The sequence below is a fragment of the Buteo buteo genome, chromosome 31 (assembly GCF_964188355.1).
Source record: "Buteo buteo chromosome 31, bButBut1.hap1.1, whole genome shotgun sequence".
In the NCBI taxonomy this organism is placed as follows: domain Eukaryota; kingdom Metazoa; phylum Chordata; class Aves; order Accipitriformes; family Accipitridae; genus Buteo; species Buteo buteo.
The window spans coordinates 1336517-1351174 of NC_134201.1; the positions used below are offsets into that span (position 1 = coordinate 1336517).

The 14658-nt window shown below is 49.3% G+C and overlaps 2 protein-coding genes across 2 annotated transcripts in view; one reads left to right on the forward strand and one right to left on the reverse strand.

The window, feature by feature from the left end:
* The window catches only part of LOC142025982 (scavenger receptor cysteine-rich type 1 protein M130-like), a 329010-nt gene that overhangs the window by 38451 nt on the left and 275901 nt on the right, over positions 1 to 14658 (reverse strand). The window lies entirely within an intron of this gene.
* LOC142026128 (olfactory receptor 14A16-like) lies at positions 6176 to 7208 on the forward strand. Its single transcript, XM_075018964.1, has one exon. The coding sequence runs from the start codon at positions 6252 to 6254 to the stop codon at positions 7206 to 7208; it is 957 nt and encodes a 318-aa protein (XP_074875065.1). The 5' UTR covers positions 6176 to 6251.

Genomic DNA, 14658 nt, shown 5'->3' on the forward strand with positions numbered 1-14658 from the left:
GGGCAGGTGTGGGGGCATCTGCGGCACAAGGCCTGAGGAGATCCCCTTGTATGATGGAAATGCTGCTATGGAGGCCAGCTCTGTCACACAAGTGCCCATTACCTGTCCTTGCCTATGGCCACAGCCCTTACACACACAAGGACTCTAACCAAGCTTGAAGAGCACTCAGGCCTTCCTCCAACCCAAGGGTTCAGAAGGAAAGCATGGAAGTGGGAAGAAAGCAGCTCAGGAAAGACCAAGCGTTGGTGATCCCTGGCACTGCTGCTGTGCTGGGACTCTTTTCTTCTTCCCATCTGCACACAGACAATGCTCCCTGCAGCTGCAGAGAAAGTCTTGGAGGAAGGATCTCAGAAGAACAAGTCATTGGAGGGCCCTTTATTTTGTTTAAACACACAGAAGGAACAGTTCCTCATTTCCACAACCTCCCGGCCACACAAAATCTGGATAGACTGTGAATTAGAAAGCTGAGGAATAAACACGTTTCTTTGTGGAAAGCATTCAGATAAGTAAAACAAAGCAAAAGAGCAATCAAAAATCACACTCAAACCCGAAAATCGCCCTATAAAAAATCACCAGTATGAATAAATCCATGCTGGCCATGCCCAGTCACCTTCCTCTTCATCTTCCCAGAAATATCATCCAGGAGGACATGCTCAGGGACACACTGCTCTCCTATAGGGGGTTAAACAGCCTTTTGCTCCCCTGGTAATCCTCTGGCCTGTGTTGGAAGACAGGTGTCAACTTTTTTGGAAGCCATCAGGGACTTGTCCTGATCTTCATGATCTGTCAAAAGTGATGCAGAGTGAGTCTTGCTATGAAATTGGCTTGCTCCCTCTCCAGCCTTGGATGATTCCCCTCCGCTCCCAGGGGCTGTTCAAGGCTGAGTGTACTCAAGTAACTTCTGACTTGATCCCCACTTACTGCTGGTTCTTTTCCTCCAGGGTCCTGTCGCCAGTCACAAAGGCCTGGCAGAAGGCACAGCCAAAGAAGTCATTAAGTTCCTCATCCTTACCTGCTCCTACACTTAGGAGGTTCAGCAGCAGGCCCACATGATCCCTGTCTATTCTTTTACGGTTAATGAACCAGTATCAGCGCACCTTGCTGCCTCTATCCTCCCCTGCATCTCTCAAGTCAATAGGACCTTTGGCTTTGGCATCACCCCTAGATCCTGGGACAAGGTTTCTACATTCTGTTGGCAGCTTTCCCTGCTTCCACCTCCTGCCTGCTGCCTTTTTGCCCTGGAGCTCAGTCGGTTCACACAAGCAGCCTCCTGAGATGGTTGCTTCTCTTCACAAGTATTTGGGGAGATCCTTCGTGTGCTTGCAGGAGGCTGTCCTGTAAGCCCTACCACATTTCCCATGCTGCTTCCCCCTTCAGAGCTGCTTCCCATGGCACCACTTGTCTCAGTCTCCTGAATGTGTCCAAGTCTTCTCCTCTAGAGTCCCCGGTCTGTGCTCTGCTGCTGGCCTTGCTCACTGCCCTTTGGTGTCTCATCCCCCACTAATTCATGGCCATGACAGCCAAGACTGACACTGAACATCATCACATCCTTAGCCAGCTGTTCCTTGTTGGCCACAATCAGGTCCAGGTAAGAATCACCCTTGGTGGCCCACCTGGCAGCTGTCTGAAGAAGTTGTCCCAACAGCCTTCAGGCTGTTGGCACCCTGTTGCTTTGCCTTGCCAGGGAATGCCAGGGCACTTAAGTTCACCACAGGAACCTGCTCATGAACCTGGAGACTTCCTGGGGTTGATGACAAAACACCTTTTCCATTTCCTTTCCCTGAGCAAGCAGTTTTTGTAACTGCAAACACAAGGTCACTCTTGCTGACTCCTGCTCTGATCCTAAATGACAAAAGCTAGTCCAACCTGTTGTCTGTCACAGAGAGGACCTCCACAAATCCAAGCTTCCCTTTCATACATGGAGGATACTCCTCATCATCCCTGCTGCTCCCTGGGCAGAGCCTGTATCCCTCCATTGCAGCACCACAGCTCAGCAACCTGTCCCACCACCTCTTGTTTAATCCAAAACTGTCAGATTTCTGTGACAAGCTATGGGTCTTCAGCTCCTCCTGGCAGTGCAGATTTGGGCCACAGCATTTCAGCTCTGACAGCGTTATGGAGCACAGACTTCTCAAAGGGAAACCTGAACACTGGTCCTAACCAGAAAAATATTGAACATCAAGTTCTTAGGGCTGCACTGCACCGTGCTGCACATACAGCACAGCCATCAAACCTGTTCTTTGCTGCACAGATCCCTTGGCCACAGGACAACCTCAGCAGCAGGTTGTCACACAAGAGCCTGCAGGCAGGTCCCACTCTGTACTGGACATTACGTCTCCTGCTTGGCCTTGACTCTATCTAACCGTGCAGCAAGATGTTCTCATGAAAACATTGTTTCTCTTTGACTGTTGAGATGATGAGTAGAGTTGTTTCTTTTGTAAGAAAACCCCACAGTAGCTTGAATGACCAAAACAGGAGACTGTCTTCTATGGATGGGGTCTGCATGCTTTGCTGCATTTGGGCCAAAGGCCTGTTCAATGCTACACCACCTGGGAGTCCCACCATCTAAAGGGACTGAAGATGATCTGCATGATTCTCTCCTTACAGTGTTAACGATGATGAACAAAATTTTAAAAGGTAGCTCACAGTGTCCGAATCCCTTTCTTACTGGGGTCATAACAGACCAGCACCTCCTAGAGAAGAAAACACTCTCTCAGCACCCTTGGATGCAGCCCCTGTGGTTCCCATAGACTGGTAAGGGTGTTGTTTCCTTGAGTAACCCCAGGCTTGATCCCCATCCACTGCTGGTTGTTCTCCTCCAGAGTCCTGCCTCACAGCTCAAAGGCCTGGGAGACCTGGCTGGTTTTAACCGAGGCTGTGACATAGAGTACCGCAGATCTATCTACACCTACTTTTACACAGTTCAGCAGTGGTCCTACCTTATCTCTTTTTCTTCTTTAACACTTCCTGAGGTACCAAAAGTTCATCTTGGTGCCCTTGAATTTCTTCCTGAGTTTCTACTGAGTTTTGATATGGACCATTTCTGTGCTTGGAAGATGCTATCCTTGAAGACAAGATGTATCCAGGAACACTCTGAAAATTCTTGGTCTTTTCATTGAGTGGATCATCAAGGGAGTGAGTAAAAACCCCTGTGCGACTTTGCTTCATGTTCAGGAAATGCCTGCATCTCTTGGGTAGGGAAGGGACAGACCTTGCCTCTCTGATGGCATCTGATGACTGATGCCTCTGTCTGATGGCATCAGTGAAAGGCACACAGGCACCAAATCGCACTCTCTGCAAAGCCGTCTGGAGTGTCTGTGATGTACCAGCCTGAATGGGAATTGCTTTCCTGTAGGTCCTGTGAGGTCCATGCCAGCCTTGGCATCTGGTGCAGTTCTGTGGTCCTGGATCTGGACATTAAATAGACTACCTGTCCTGAATTCTGTTAGGCAATGTGGGGACGAACATGGGACACATGCCATCATAGTCATTGGAGGTATGGTAAACTCAGCTGATGGAAAAGACAGAGACCCAGTTTTCACTATGCTACATGACTGCAATCATTCATATGAATACCTGTATAAACTGCCATGGAGATAAGGAGTAGGAAAAGGTTCTTTTGGCCTTTATTTGGGCATAAGCAGTCATGTCACTTGGCTAAAGGAATTTCCCACCAGGCTCATACATGATTCCCGAGATGTTGCCCTGTCCCTATGAACTTCTCCATTACAGTTTGCTGTTACCTACATGTATCTTGGACCACCTCTGGCAACTCAGATGTCACCAGGTATTTGCATCTGAGCACCTGACTCCTGCCTTCCATCTCCATTAATTCAGAAGGGAGCTGAGAGAAGGAGCTCCCATGCAGGTGCCTATTTTGTGCCCACCTGAAAAGAGTCAAGAGGAATCCCACCTCCTGTGGCTTTGTGGAGTGCATGGGAGAGAGCTGAGTCTCCTTCAAATGCCATGAATAGAAACGCAGATGAAACACCACCATTGACCAAGAGATCGCTTCTGCCTGTAGGTGTAAAGGAGATCCCTGCCTTTCACTGTCTGAGTATCATGTCTAAAAAACAACACAAAAAAAGTGGTACATTAAAAGTAACTCTGAGAGAAGGATTATATTTCTGGAAAGAAAAAAAAGGTCACATGTAGATGTAACTTTGTCTCTGAGTGGAAAACTTTATTTCATTAAAGAAGTGGCTCTCCCTAGCTGAGGGTGGGAACATCAGTGATTGCCTCAGCCTGTTTCCCAGCAGGTTCCCCTGGAGCCCCAGGGACACCTGGAGGGAGCCCAGAGGGAGCAGAGAAAGGGCTGCCTTGGCTGCTCCTCTGCTGCTGAGCTGGGCTGGGCTCCTGGGCTGGAGGGAGCTCATGGCAAGCAGGCAGCACTGCCGAGAGACAGCTCTGCCCAGGAGCAGCTCCTCTGCAAAGTGCAGCAGGGCTGAGGGCACTGCCTGCAGGCACCGAGCGGAGAGGAGTGATGCAGAGAGAGTTTAAAGGTGGTCTGGGGTGAGAGGATGCAGAGAGCTGACTCAAAGAGAATTCTTCACAGCCCTCTGCACAGTAAGTCTCTGGGTGCAGGGAAAAGCTGTGTGCTGGGGCAGGGACTCTGCCGCTGGTCAGGGTAAGGACTCAGCCTGCCTGGGGAACTGTAACAGCAGAGTGGGGAGAAGCTGTAGGTGGAAGAAACAGCTCGCAGCAGGGCAGGGTCCTTCTGCTGACAAGAAGGTGCTGTGTGGGTCAGGGCAGCTCACAGCTCCAGATCATCCCCAGGACATTTCCAAGGGCACTTTTCAAGAGGAAGATCAAAGCAGGGATTTCTATAAAGTTTAGGAGCTTTCCAGAGTCTGTGTTTTCTCTTCCCTAGTCTTGGGGAATTTTGGGGAGAAATGGAAAAGGAGCTGTCATGCTTGAACCAGTCCCTGAGACTCCTGAGCTGTAACTTGGAGTGATCAGTAATTCTGAGAGGAGCCTCCTGAAGTAGAGCACAGGGACTGAGAACAACTGCCTGGCTGTGCTGGTGTCTGGGAGGTGGCATGCACAGCTGGGTAAGGGTAACTCTTTCCTGAGACTGCCGCTGCATTTCCCCTTGCTTCTCTGAGCCAGTTGATCTCTGCTCTTTTCCTTGGTTCTCCACTTGTCTCTGTTACTGTCATTTTCTTGCTGCTGTCTGTTTCTCTGGGGATGGGAGTTTCAGCTGCAGAGTCACACACTGATCTTGTGGGTCCTCCCATGCAGGTGTGTCCATGGGAAAAAGTGTCCCAGCTTTCCTATCATCTGAGGGGTTATGCTCAATGGTGTCTGTGGGGCTGGGGAATGAGCTGATTCTCCCTTACAGAGATGCCATCACATCAGGTCACTTGGCTATCGCCTCCGAGTGTCCTTCCAAGCTGTTAGCTGCCCTGCAGGATGCAAACCTGTCTCACAGCAGCTTTCTGTTATCTGAAAGACCCATGGAGAAGCACAGAGATGCTAGGACTGAGGAAATGCTCTTGGGTTGGTGAAATGAGCCTGGTGTGTCCTTGGTTAGACGCAGGGTGCTGAGTCTTTGAGAAAGGGGGAGACATTTGGTGGTCTGCAGTGCATGTCTCTGCTCTCAGCAGTGCCTGGTGGCTTTTCAGAGTAAAACAGGGGAGCGTGATCACCCTCCATCCCAGAAAGGTGCAAGCACAGTGCAAGTGGGAACTAGACAGAAGGGCAGAGCAGGTCCCCCTCTCTCTGCACTAAGCCACAGGCAATCCTCTTGACTTGCCTGGCTCACACTGTTCTGCCGGAGTGAAGCAGAAATGCTGAAGGCTCCCGAGATCTAAGAAAACTCCCCAGGGGCCATGTGCGCATCTGTAAAAACCCCTAGAACTCTTAAATTACTTTAACCCACCTGATTCCTTAGCACTGGGAGTGCAGATTCTGACATGTCCTTGTGCATTAGGAGTGGTTTCAGCTGACAAAGTCAAACACCAGACTGGCCCCTGTCCGCACCGATCCCATGAACCCACTGCTGCAGAGCAGGGCTGGCTTTTCAAGAGCCCATGGTCAGAGGTCCAGCTCTTCATTGCACACTCAGCCAGCACCAAGCTGGGCTCCAGCCACAGACATAAAGGAAGGTCTCCTGGAAAAGGAAAAGTGTGTGTGTGTGTGAGAGTGGGAGGGTCTATGGGAAATGGCTTTGATATTGCTCAGAGAATAATGCCCTGACTCTTCAGTGTCTTTTTTCTACTTTGACAGCACCCCATTCCCAGAGGAAGAAAATGTCCAATGGAAGCTCCATCACCCAGTTCCTTATCCAGGCGTTTGCAGACACAAGGGAGCTGCAGCTCTTGCACTTCTGGCTCTTCCTGGGCATCTACCTGGCTGCCCTCCTGGGAAATGGCCTTGTCATCACTGCCATAGCCTGTGACCACCACCTCCACACACCCATGTACTTCTTCCTCCTCAACCTCTCCCTCCTTGACCTTGGCTCCATCTCCACCACTGTCCCCAAAGCCATGGCCAACTCCCTCTGGAACAACAGGGCCATCTCCTATGCAGGATGTGCTGCCCAGGTCTTTCTGTTTCTCTTTTTGATCTCAGCAGAGTATTTCGTTCTCACTGTCATGGCCTATGACCGCTACGTTGCCATCTGCAAACCCCTGCACTATGGGACCCTCCTGGGCAGCAGAGCTTGTGTCCACATGGCAGCAGCTGCCTGGGGCTGTGGGTTCCTCAATGCTGTGCTGCACACTGCCAATACTTTTTCACTACCCCTCTGCCAAGGCAATGTTGTGGACCAGTTCTTCTGTGAAATGCCCCAGATCCTCAAGCTCTCCTGCTCAGATGCCTACCTCAGGGAAGTTGGGGTACTTGCAGTTGGTGTCTGTTTAGCATTTGGATGTTTTGTTTTCATTGTGCTGTCCTATGTGCAGATCTTCAGGGCCGTGCTGAGGATCCCCTCCAAGCAGGGATTGCACAAAGCCTTTTCCACGTGCCTCCCTCACCTCACTGTGGTCTCCTTGTTTATAAGCACTGCCAGTTTTGCATACCTGAAGCCCCCCTCCATCTCCTCCCCATCCCTGGATCTGGTGGTGGCAGTTCTGTACTCGGTGGTGCCTCCAGCCGTGAACCCCCTCATTTACAGCATGAGAAACCACGAGATCAAAGGTTCCCTGAGAAAACTAATGACTGGATGCTTTTTAGAAGGAATAAACTGCCTGTTTTCTTCTGCATAGTACTTATATCACATTAGAGACCCAACCTGTCTTTTGGTTGTCTTTCTAAGGTGATTTTGGGTGTGGTTTTACTCCTTCTCTTTCACTTTGTTTTACTTATCTGAATGCTCTCCACAAAGAAATGTCTTTATTCCTCTGGTTTCTAATTCACAGTCTATCCAGCTTCTGTGTGCCCTGCAGGCTTTGCAAATGAGCTGTTCCTTCTGTGTGTTTAAAGAAAATAAGGGGCCCTCCAGTGACTTGGTTTTTTTGAGATCCTTCCTCCAAGACCTTCTCTGCAGCTGCAGGGAGCAGTGCCTGTGTGCAGAGGGGAAGAAGAAAAGAGTCCCGGCACAGCAGCAGTGCCAGAGATCACCAGCGCTTGGTCTTTCCTGAGCTGCTCTCTTCCCACTTCCATGCTTTCCTTCTGAACCCTTGGTTTGGTGGAAGGCCTGAGTGCTCTTCAAGCCTGGTTAGAGTCCTTGTGTGTGTAAGGGCTGTGGCCATAGGCAAGGACAGGTAATGGGCACTTGTGTGACAGAGCTGGTCTCCACTGCGGCATTTCCATCATACAAGGGGATCTCCTCAGGACTTGTGCCACAGATGCCCCCCACCCCTGGGGCTCACCCCTCTCCACCCCCAAGGAGCTGCTGTGCCCTTCAGAGGGTTTGGGGCTGTGGGGTTGTCACGGTCCACTTGGTGGACTTGTGATGGTTCGTTTGCTATGATCTTGAAAGTCCAAAATTAAGGTGACCAACACCAAAGAGGATAACAGTAATCACACAGTAAAACTTTATTGTATTGTCTGTGGGGAGGCAGGCGATAGTTAAAGATGTGTGAAAGAAAGGAGAAAAGTAAAGTAAAGTTTAGAGAGAGGAGAAAGAGAGGTTATAGCTACCACCGCTGATCTCAAGATGTCCTAATGGTCCCAGATCGAGCTGATGCTGTGTCATCAATCATCGTGGTCCTTGGTGGGGAAGCTTCAAACTTCCGTTGTTCAGAAGTCATCTTTTATGCTTACTAACACACCTTGCTCCACCTCTGCCTCAGGAGTCTCCACCCTTCTCAGAATACAATTATCATATCTCCTCCCTTCTCGAGCGAGGCTATCACGCAGGTGTGGGGTCAGTGTCTGAGGCATGGTAAGTCTTGGAGGCAGGCAGCCTTCCACCAGGAGGGCTGTTTTGGTATTATAATGAAGCAAAGTTTGTCTAAAGTTCATGATTTCTTCATCGATGTTATGGCAACGGTTGCAATCCATCCTTTTTGACAGTAGCTATGCAGTTATTTCTAACGGTTCCAGCCAGGTACCTTCCAGGAACCTTGTACCGCACGTTCCATCCTTGGGACCAGCCGCTGCACTCCAAACAGGCCGTTGTCAGGTAGCGTACTGTTCATGTTCCTGATGACAATGTTGAGACAATGCTGATTTTCTGACCGACTCTTACAGGGGAGAGTGCCCAGAGCTCTGCCGCACCCTGTGGTGGGCACTGCTGTGGGGCCATGCCAGACTGGGATGCACTGGGGAATGTTGAGGGGGGGTGGAGAGAGGTCAAGGGGAGTGGAGAGAGTTTAGAGGGAGCTGATCTGGGCTGGAAAGTGCCCAGGAGAGAAAAAAAACACCTGTGTAGAGCTTGTACTGTGTGACCATGCAGGGCAAGGAGTCACACTGGGTGTTTGTGGTGCTGAGTCAGGGCTTGTGGAAAACAGTGGAGACATGCAGGTGCAGAGGAGAAGAGGAGACTGGTCTGTGCCCCTGGTGCCATGGACAGATGAGGAAGGTGGCTCAGTGTCTTTGTCACTCCCAGTGCCTCTCATTGGCCATTTCCAGCACTTGCTGGTCACCCTAGGTTTATGGGTGAGTTTTGCTGTAGGGTTCAATTATATGGAACTTAGTTATCGGGCCTGAAAGTAGCTCATGGTCACAAGAGTGTTCCAGACATGGAACTTAGTTATCGGGCCTGAAAGTAGCTCATGATCACAAGAGTGTTCCAGACGCCTTTAGAAGGCCTTGAACAGAATAAACAAGAAGATAGAAAAAGAAAGATCCCAGTTAGAAAAACACAGGTGCACATTCCATGATAAAGGGAACTTGGCACAAACAACCTCAATTCAGGGCTTATCTCGACCAATTGGACTAAGACAAGTTTTGCATGCTCTAACTAACATAGCCAATTATGTCCTGTGTTTATGCGGGTCTACAGAGTGAGTATAACTAACTTTATCTTATGTTTATACGCGTGGACAGTATCGATGTAACCAATCACCACTTATGCTTGTGCACGTGGACACCAAATGCTTGCATGCAGCAGCCAATCAAAGCTTCTAAACAACTTAGAGAATTGTATAAGAATGATCAGCTAAGCTCAATAAAGTGGCGACTTTAATTATCATATTGGTGTTCTATCGTCTGGGCCCCACACGGAATAAACCGTAAACCCTACATTTGGTGACCTCAGCCGTGATCTGAAGAGGAACAAGAGGCAACGCTACTGAAAAGGCAGGGGAATTGCCACGGATTACAGTGGCTTGAAAGAAAGCGCCAGACTGCTCGAGAGAGGCAGGACTGCTCGAGAGAGGCAGGTAAATCGTAAGCTTACGTTGGTAAAAAGGGCGGCATGGGTATTGCAGCATGTCGTGGTTTAACCCCAGCCAGCAACTAAGCACCACGCAGCCGCTCACTCACTCCCCCCCCACACCCAGTGGGATGGGGGAGAAAATCAGGAAAAGAAGTAAAACTCCTGGGTTGAGATAAGAATGGTTTAATAGAACAGAAAAGAAGAAACTAATAATGATAATGATAACACTAATAAAATGACAGCAGTAGTAATAAAAGGATTGAAATGTACAAATGATGCGCAGGGCAATTGCTCACCACCCGCCGACCGACACCCAGCCAGTCCCCCAGCGGCGAATCCCTGCCCCCCCCTTCCCAGTTCCTAAACTAGATGGAACGTCACATGGTATGGAATACACCGTTGGCCAGTTTGGGTCAGGTGCCCTGGCTGGGCATGAGAAGCTGAAAAATCCTTGACTATAGTCTAAACACTACTGAGCAACAACTGAAAACATCAGTGTGTTATCAACGTTCTTCACATACTGAACACAAAACACAGCACTGCACCAGCTACTAGGAAGACAGTTAACTCTATCCCAGCTGAAACCAGGACAGTATCCACCCCTTATTCTATACCATTGACGTCATGCTCAGTTCCCATACCTTTAGTTACACTCTGAACAATCATCACCACCTTTCCATCTCTTTGAGACATATGAACAATGATGTATATATATATATATAAAAAAGTATATACACACAGAGATATCAGTTCTTTAGTTCATGGGTTATGTTCATAAAACGTTTGTTGAGTTCATTTAGTTTCCGACTCTGGGCTCCATCTGTCATACCAGTCTGTCTGGGCGGAAGGGATGGTACAAAGTCCTCTCAGTTGGTAGAGCAGAATTGGGCTTCTGTGCGGTGTGAGGAGCAGATGACATTTGACGCAGCAGGAGGATGGTGTGCACCGTTGGATTGTTGCATGCTGGAGTCAGTTCTGGTTCCACCTCTACGGCGCTTTGCTCAGTTTTATCACGGTTCTTTCTTGCTTGATCCAAGTGATTCTTACTATAGTACTATGGATATAGCATATAACAATTATAGTAATGATAACGTACAGTAGCAGGGTTATATAGCAACTAATATCACACAGTTTAATTCTGGCTATTTTCACCTAAAGTCAAATCCCCTTGAGGCACACATCGGACTTCTCCGTCTTTTCGCATCACCCACCAAGTGCACCCAGGCCCTTGAGCAAAAGCAATCCCACGAATGGGTTTACCTTTGCCTGAGGCAGGAGTAACCCAGACTGTTTTCCCTAACATGTTTTTCATGTGCACTACAGGGACTTTATCCCCTTCTACAGTATGTAAATATTCTGATTGGGCAGGGCCACTCCGACTGGCAGATCCTCTGGTGTTGACTAACCAGGTGGCTTTTGCTAAATGTGTATCCCAATGTTTGAAGGTTCCACCCCCCATTGCTCTCAATGTAGTCTTTAACAGTCCATTGTATCGCTCAATTTTCCCAGAGGCTGGTGCATGATAGGGGATATGATACACCCACACAATGCCATGCTCTTTGGCCCAGGTGTCTATAAGGTTGTTTCGGAAATGAGTCCCATTGTCTGACTCAATTCTTTCTGGGGTGCCATGTCGCCACAAGACCTGCTTCTCAAGGCCCAGGATAGTGTTCCGGGCAGTGGCATGGGGTACAGAGTATGTTTCCAGCCATCCGGTGGTTGCTTCCACCATTGTCAGCACATAGCGCTTGCCTTGGCGAGTTTGTGGGAGTGTGATAGAGTCAATCTGCCAGGCTTCCCCAAATTTATATTTCAGCCATCGCCCTCCATACCACAGGGGCTTTAACCGCTTGGCTTGCTTAATTGCAGCACATGTTTCACATTCATGGATAACCTGTGCGATAGCGTCCATGGTCAGGTCCACCCCTCAGTCTCGAGCCCATCTATATGTTGCACCTCTTCCCTGATGGCCTGAAGTATCATGGGCCCACCGAGCCATAAATAGCTCACCCTTATGTTGCCAGTCCAGGTCCACCTGAGCCACTTCAATCTTGGCAGCCTGATCCACCTGTTCGTTGTTTCGATGTTCTTCAGTGGCCCGACCCTTGGGTACGTGAGCATCTACATGACGTACTTTTACAACCAGATTCTCTAGCCAGGACGCAATATCTTGCCACAGTGCAGCAGCCCAAATTGGTTTACCTCTGCGCTGCCAGTTGCTCTGCTTCCATTGCTGTAACCACCCCCACAGGGCATTTGCCACCATCCATGAGTCAGTATAGAGATAAAGCACTGGCCACTCTTCTCTTTCAGCAACGTCTAATGCTAGCTGGATGGCTTTCACCTCTGCAAACTGACTCGATTCACCCTCTCCTTCAGCAGTTTCTGCAACTTGTCATGTAGGACTCCATACAGCAGCTTTCCACCTTCGATGTTTTCCCACAATGCGACAGGACCCATCAGTGAACAGGGCATATTGCCTCTCATTTTCTGGCAGTTTATTATGCAGCGGGGCTTCTTCAGCACGTGCCACCTCCTCCTCTGGCGACATTCCAAAATCTTTGCCTTCTGGCCAGTCCGTGATCACTTCTAAAATTCCTGGGCGACTGGGGTTTCCTATGCAAGCCCGTTGTGTGATCAGCACAATCCACTTACTCCACGTGGCGTCAGTCGCGTGATGTGTAGAGGAGACCCTCCCTTTGAACATCCAGCCCAGCACTGGCAGTTGGGGTGCTAAGAGGAGCTGTGTCTCAGTACCAACTACTTCTGAGGCGGCTCGAACTCCTTCATACGCTGCCAATATCTCTTTTTCAGTTGGAGTATAGTGAGCCTCGGATCCTCGATATCCTCGACTCCAAAAGCCCGGGGGTCAGCCTCGGGTCGCCCCAGGTGCTTTCTGCCAGAGGCTCCAGGTAGGGCCATTCTCCCCAGCTGCAATATAGAGCACGTTTTTAACATCTTGTCCTGTCCAGACTGGCCCAAGGGCTACGGCATGAACAATCTCCCGTTTAATTTGTTCAAAGGCTTGTTGTTGTTCAGGGCCCCATTTAAAATCATTCTTCTTCCGGGTCACTTGATAGAGAGGGCTTACAAACAAACTGTAATTTGGAATATGCATTCTCCAAAACCCCACGACACCTAAGAAGGCCTGTGTGTCCTTTTTATTAGTCGGGGGAGACATAGCTGCTATTTTATTAATCACATCCATTGGGATCTGACGACGTCCATCTTGCCATTTTATTCCCAGAAACTGGATCTCCTGTTCAGGTCCCTTGACCTTACTTTCTTTTATGGCAAAACCGGCATTCAGAAGGATTTGGATTATTTTCTTCCCTTTCTCAAAGACTTCTTCTGCCATGTTGCCCCATACGATGATGTCATCAATGTATTGCAGGTGTTCCGGAGCTTCACCTTTTTCCAGAGCAGTCTGGATCAGTCCATGGCAAATGGTGGGGCTGTGTTTCCACCCCTGGGGCAATCGATTCCAAGTGTACTGGACACCCCTCCAAGTAAAGGCAAATTGTGGACGACACTCTGCTGCCAGAGGGATTGAGAAAAACGCATTAGCAATGTCAATTGTGGCATACCACTTGGCTGCCTTTGACTCTAGTTCGTATTGAAGTTCTAGCATATCTGGAACGGCAGCACTCAGCGGTGGTGTAACTTCATTCAGGCCGCGATAGTCGACTGTTAGTCTCCACTCCCCATTAGACTTCTGCACTGGCCATATGGGACTGTTAAAGGGTGAGCGAGTTTTGCTGATCACTCCTTGGCTCTCCAGTTGGCGAATCAACTTGTGGAAGGGAATCAGAGAGTTTCGGTTGGTGCATATTGCTGCCGGTGCACCATCGTGGTAGCAATTGGCACTTGTTGTTCTTGAACCTTGAGCAACCCCACAATCGAAGGGTCTTGAGAGAGACCAGGCAGGGTAGAGAGCTGTTCAATGCCCTCCGTCTCCAAGGCAGCTATACCAAAAGCCCATCGATACCCCTTCAGGTCCTTAAAATACCCCCTCCTGAGGTAGTCTATGCCAAGGATACACGGAGCCTCTGGACCAGTCACAATGGGGTGTTTCTGCCATTCCTTTCCAGTTAGGCTTACTTCAGCTTCCAATACAGTTAACTCTTGGGATCCCCCTGTCACACCAGAAATACAAATGGATTCTGTCCCTTTATAACTTGATGGCATTAGAGTGCACTGTGCGCCGGTGTCTACTAGAGCCTTATACTCCTGTGGGTCTGACGTGCCAGGCCATCGAATCCACACAGTCCAATAGAACCAGTTATGCCTTTCCTCCACCTGGCTGGAGGCAGGGCCCCTCTAATTCTGGTCAGAGTATCCAGTATTCACTTCTCATAAAATTGGCTCAGAAGTTCCTTCAAGAGGATCGGAAATAAGATCAGCCCTTCTACTCTGTTTGGAAACTGGAGCGGCATTTTTCCTGGTAGAATCCCCTTTTGTGGTGGTTTTTCCTCGCAGCTCGCGTACCCGTGCATTTAGGACCGAGGTAGGTTTTCCGTCCCATTTCCTCATGTCCTCTCCCTGATCACATAGGTAAAACCACAGGGCACCTTGCGGTGTGTACCTTCTATATTCTCTCTCTTGGGCAGAGGAACGCTCGCTCCTAATAGCTGAGACATTGGTCCTTACACGTGTGGAGTAGGACATATCCTCTTTGAATTGCTGGAAATCCTCGGACAGCTTCTCCACAGCCGCAATGCAAGCTTGTAGGGAGGAGGAGAGATTTTCTTCGTATTGACGGAGTTGGCGAGCCACTTCCTCCACTGTCGGTGCCTCTTCATCCTTCTAGGCCATTATTGCCAATGCATTGGCATAGGACGATGGTGCGCTCCGTACAAACTTCCGCCACATGGGTCATGTGCATTGGACTT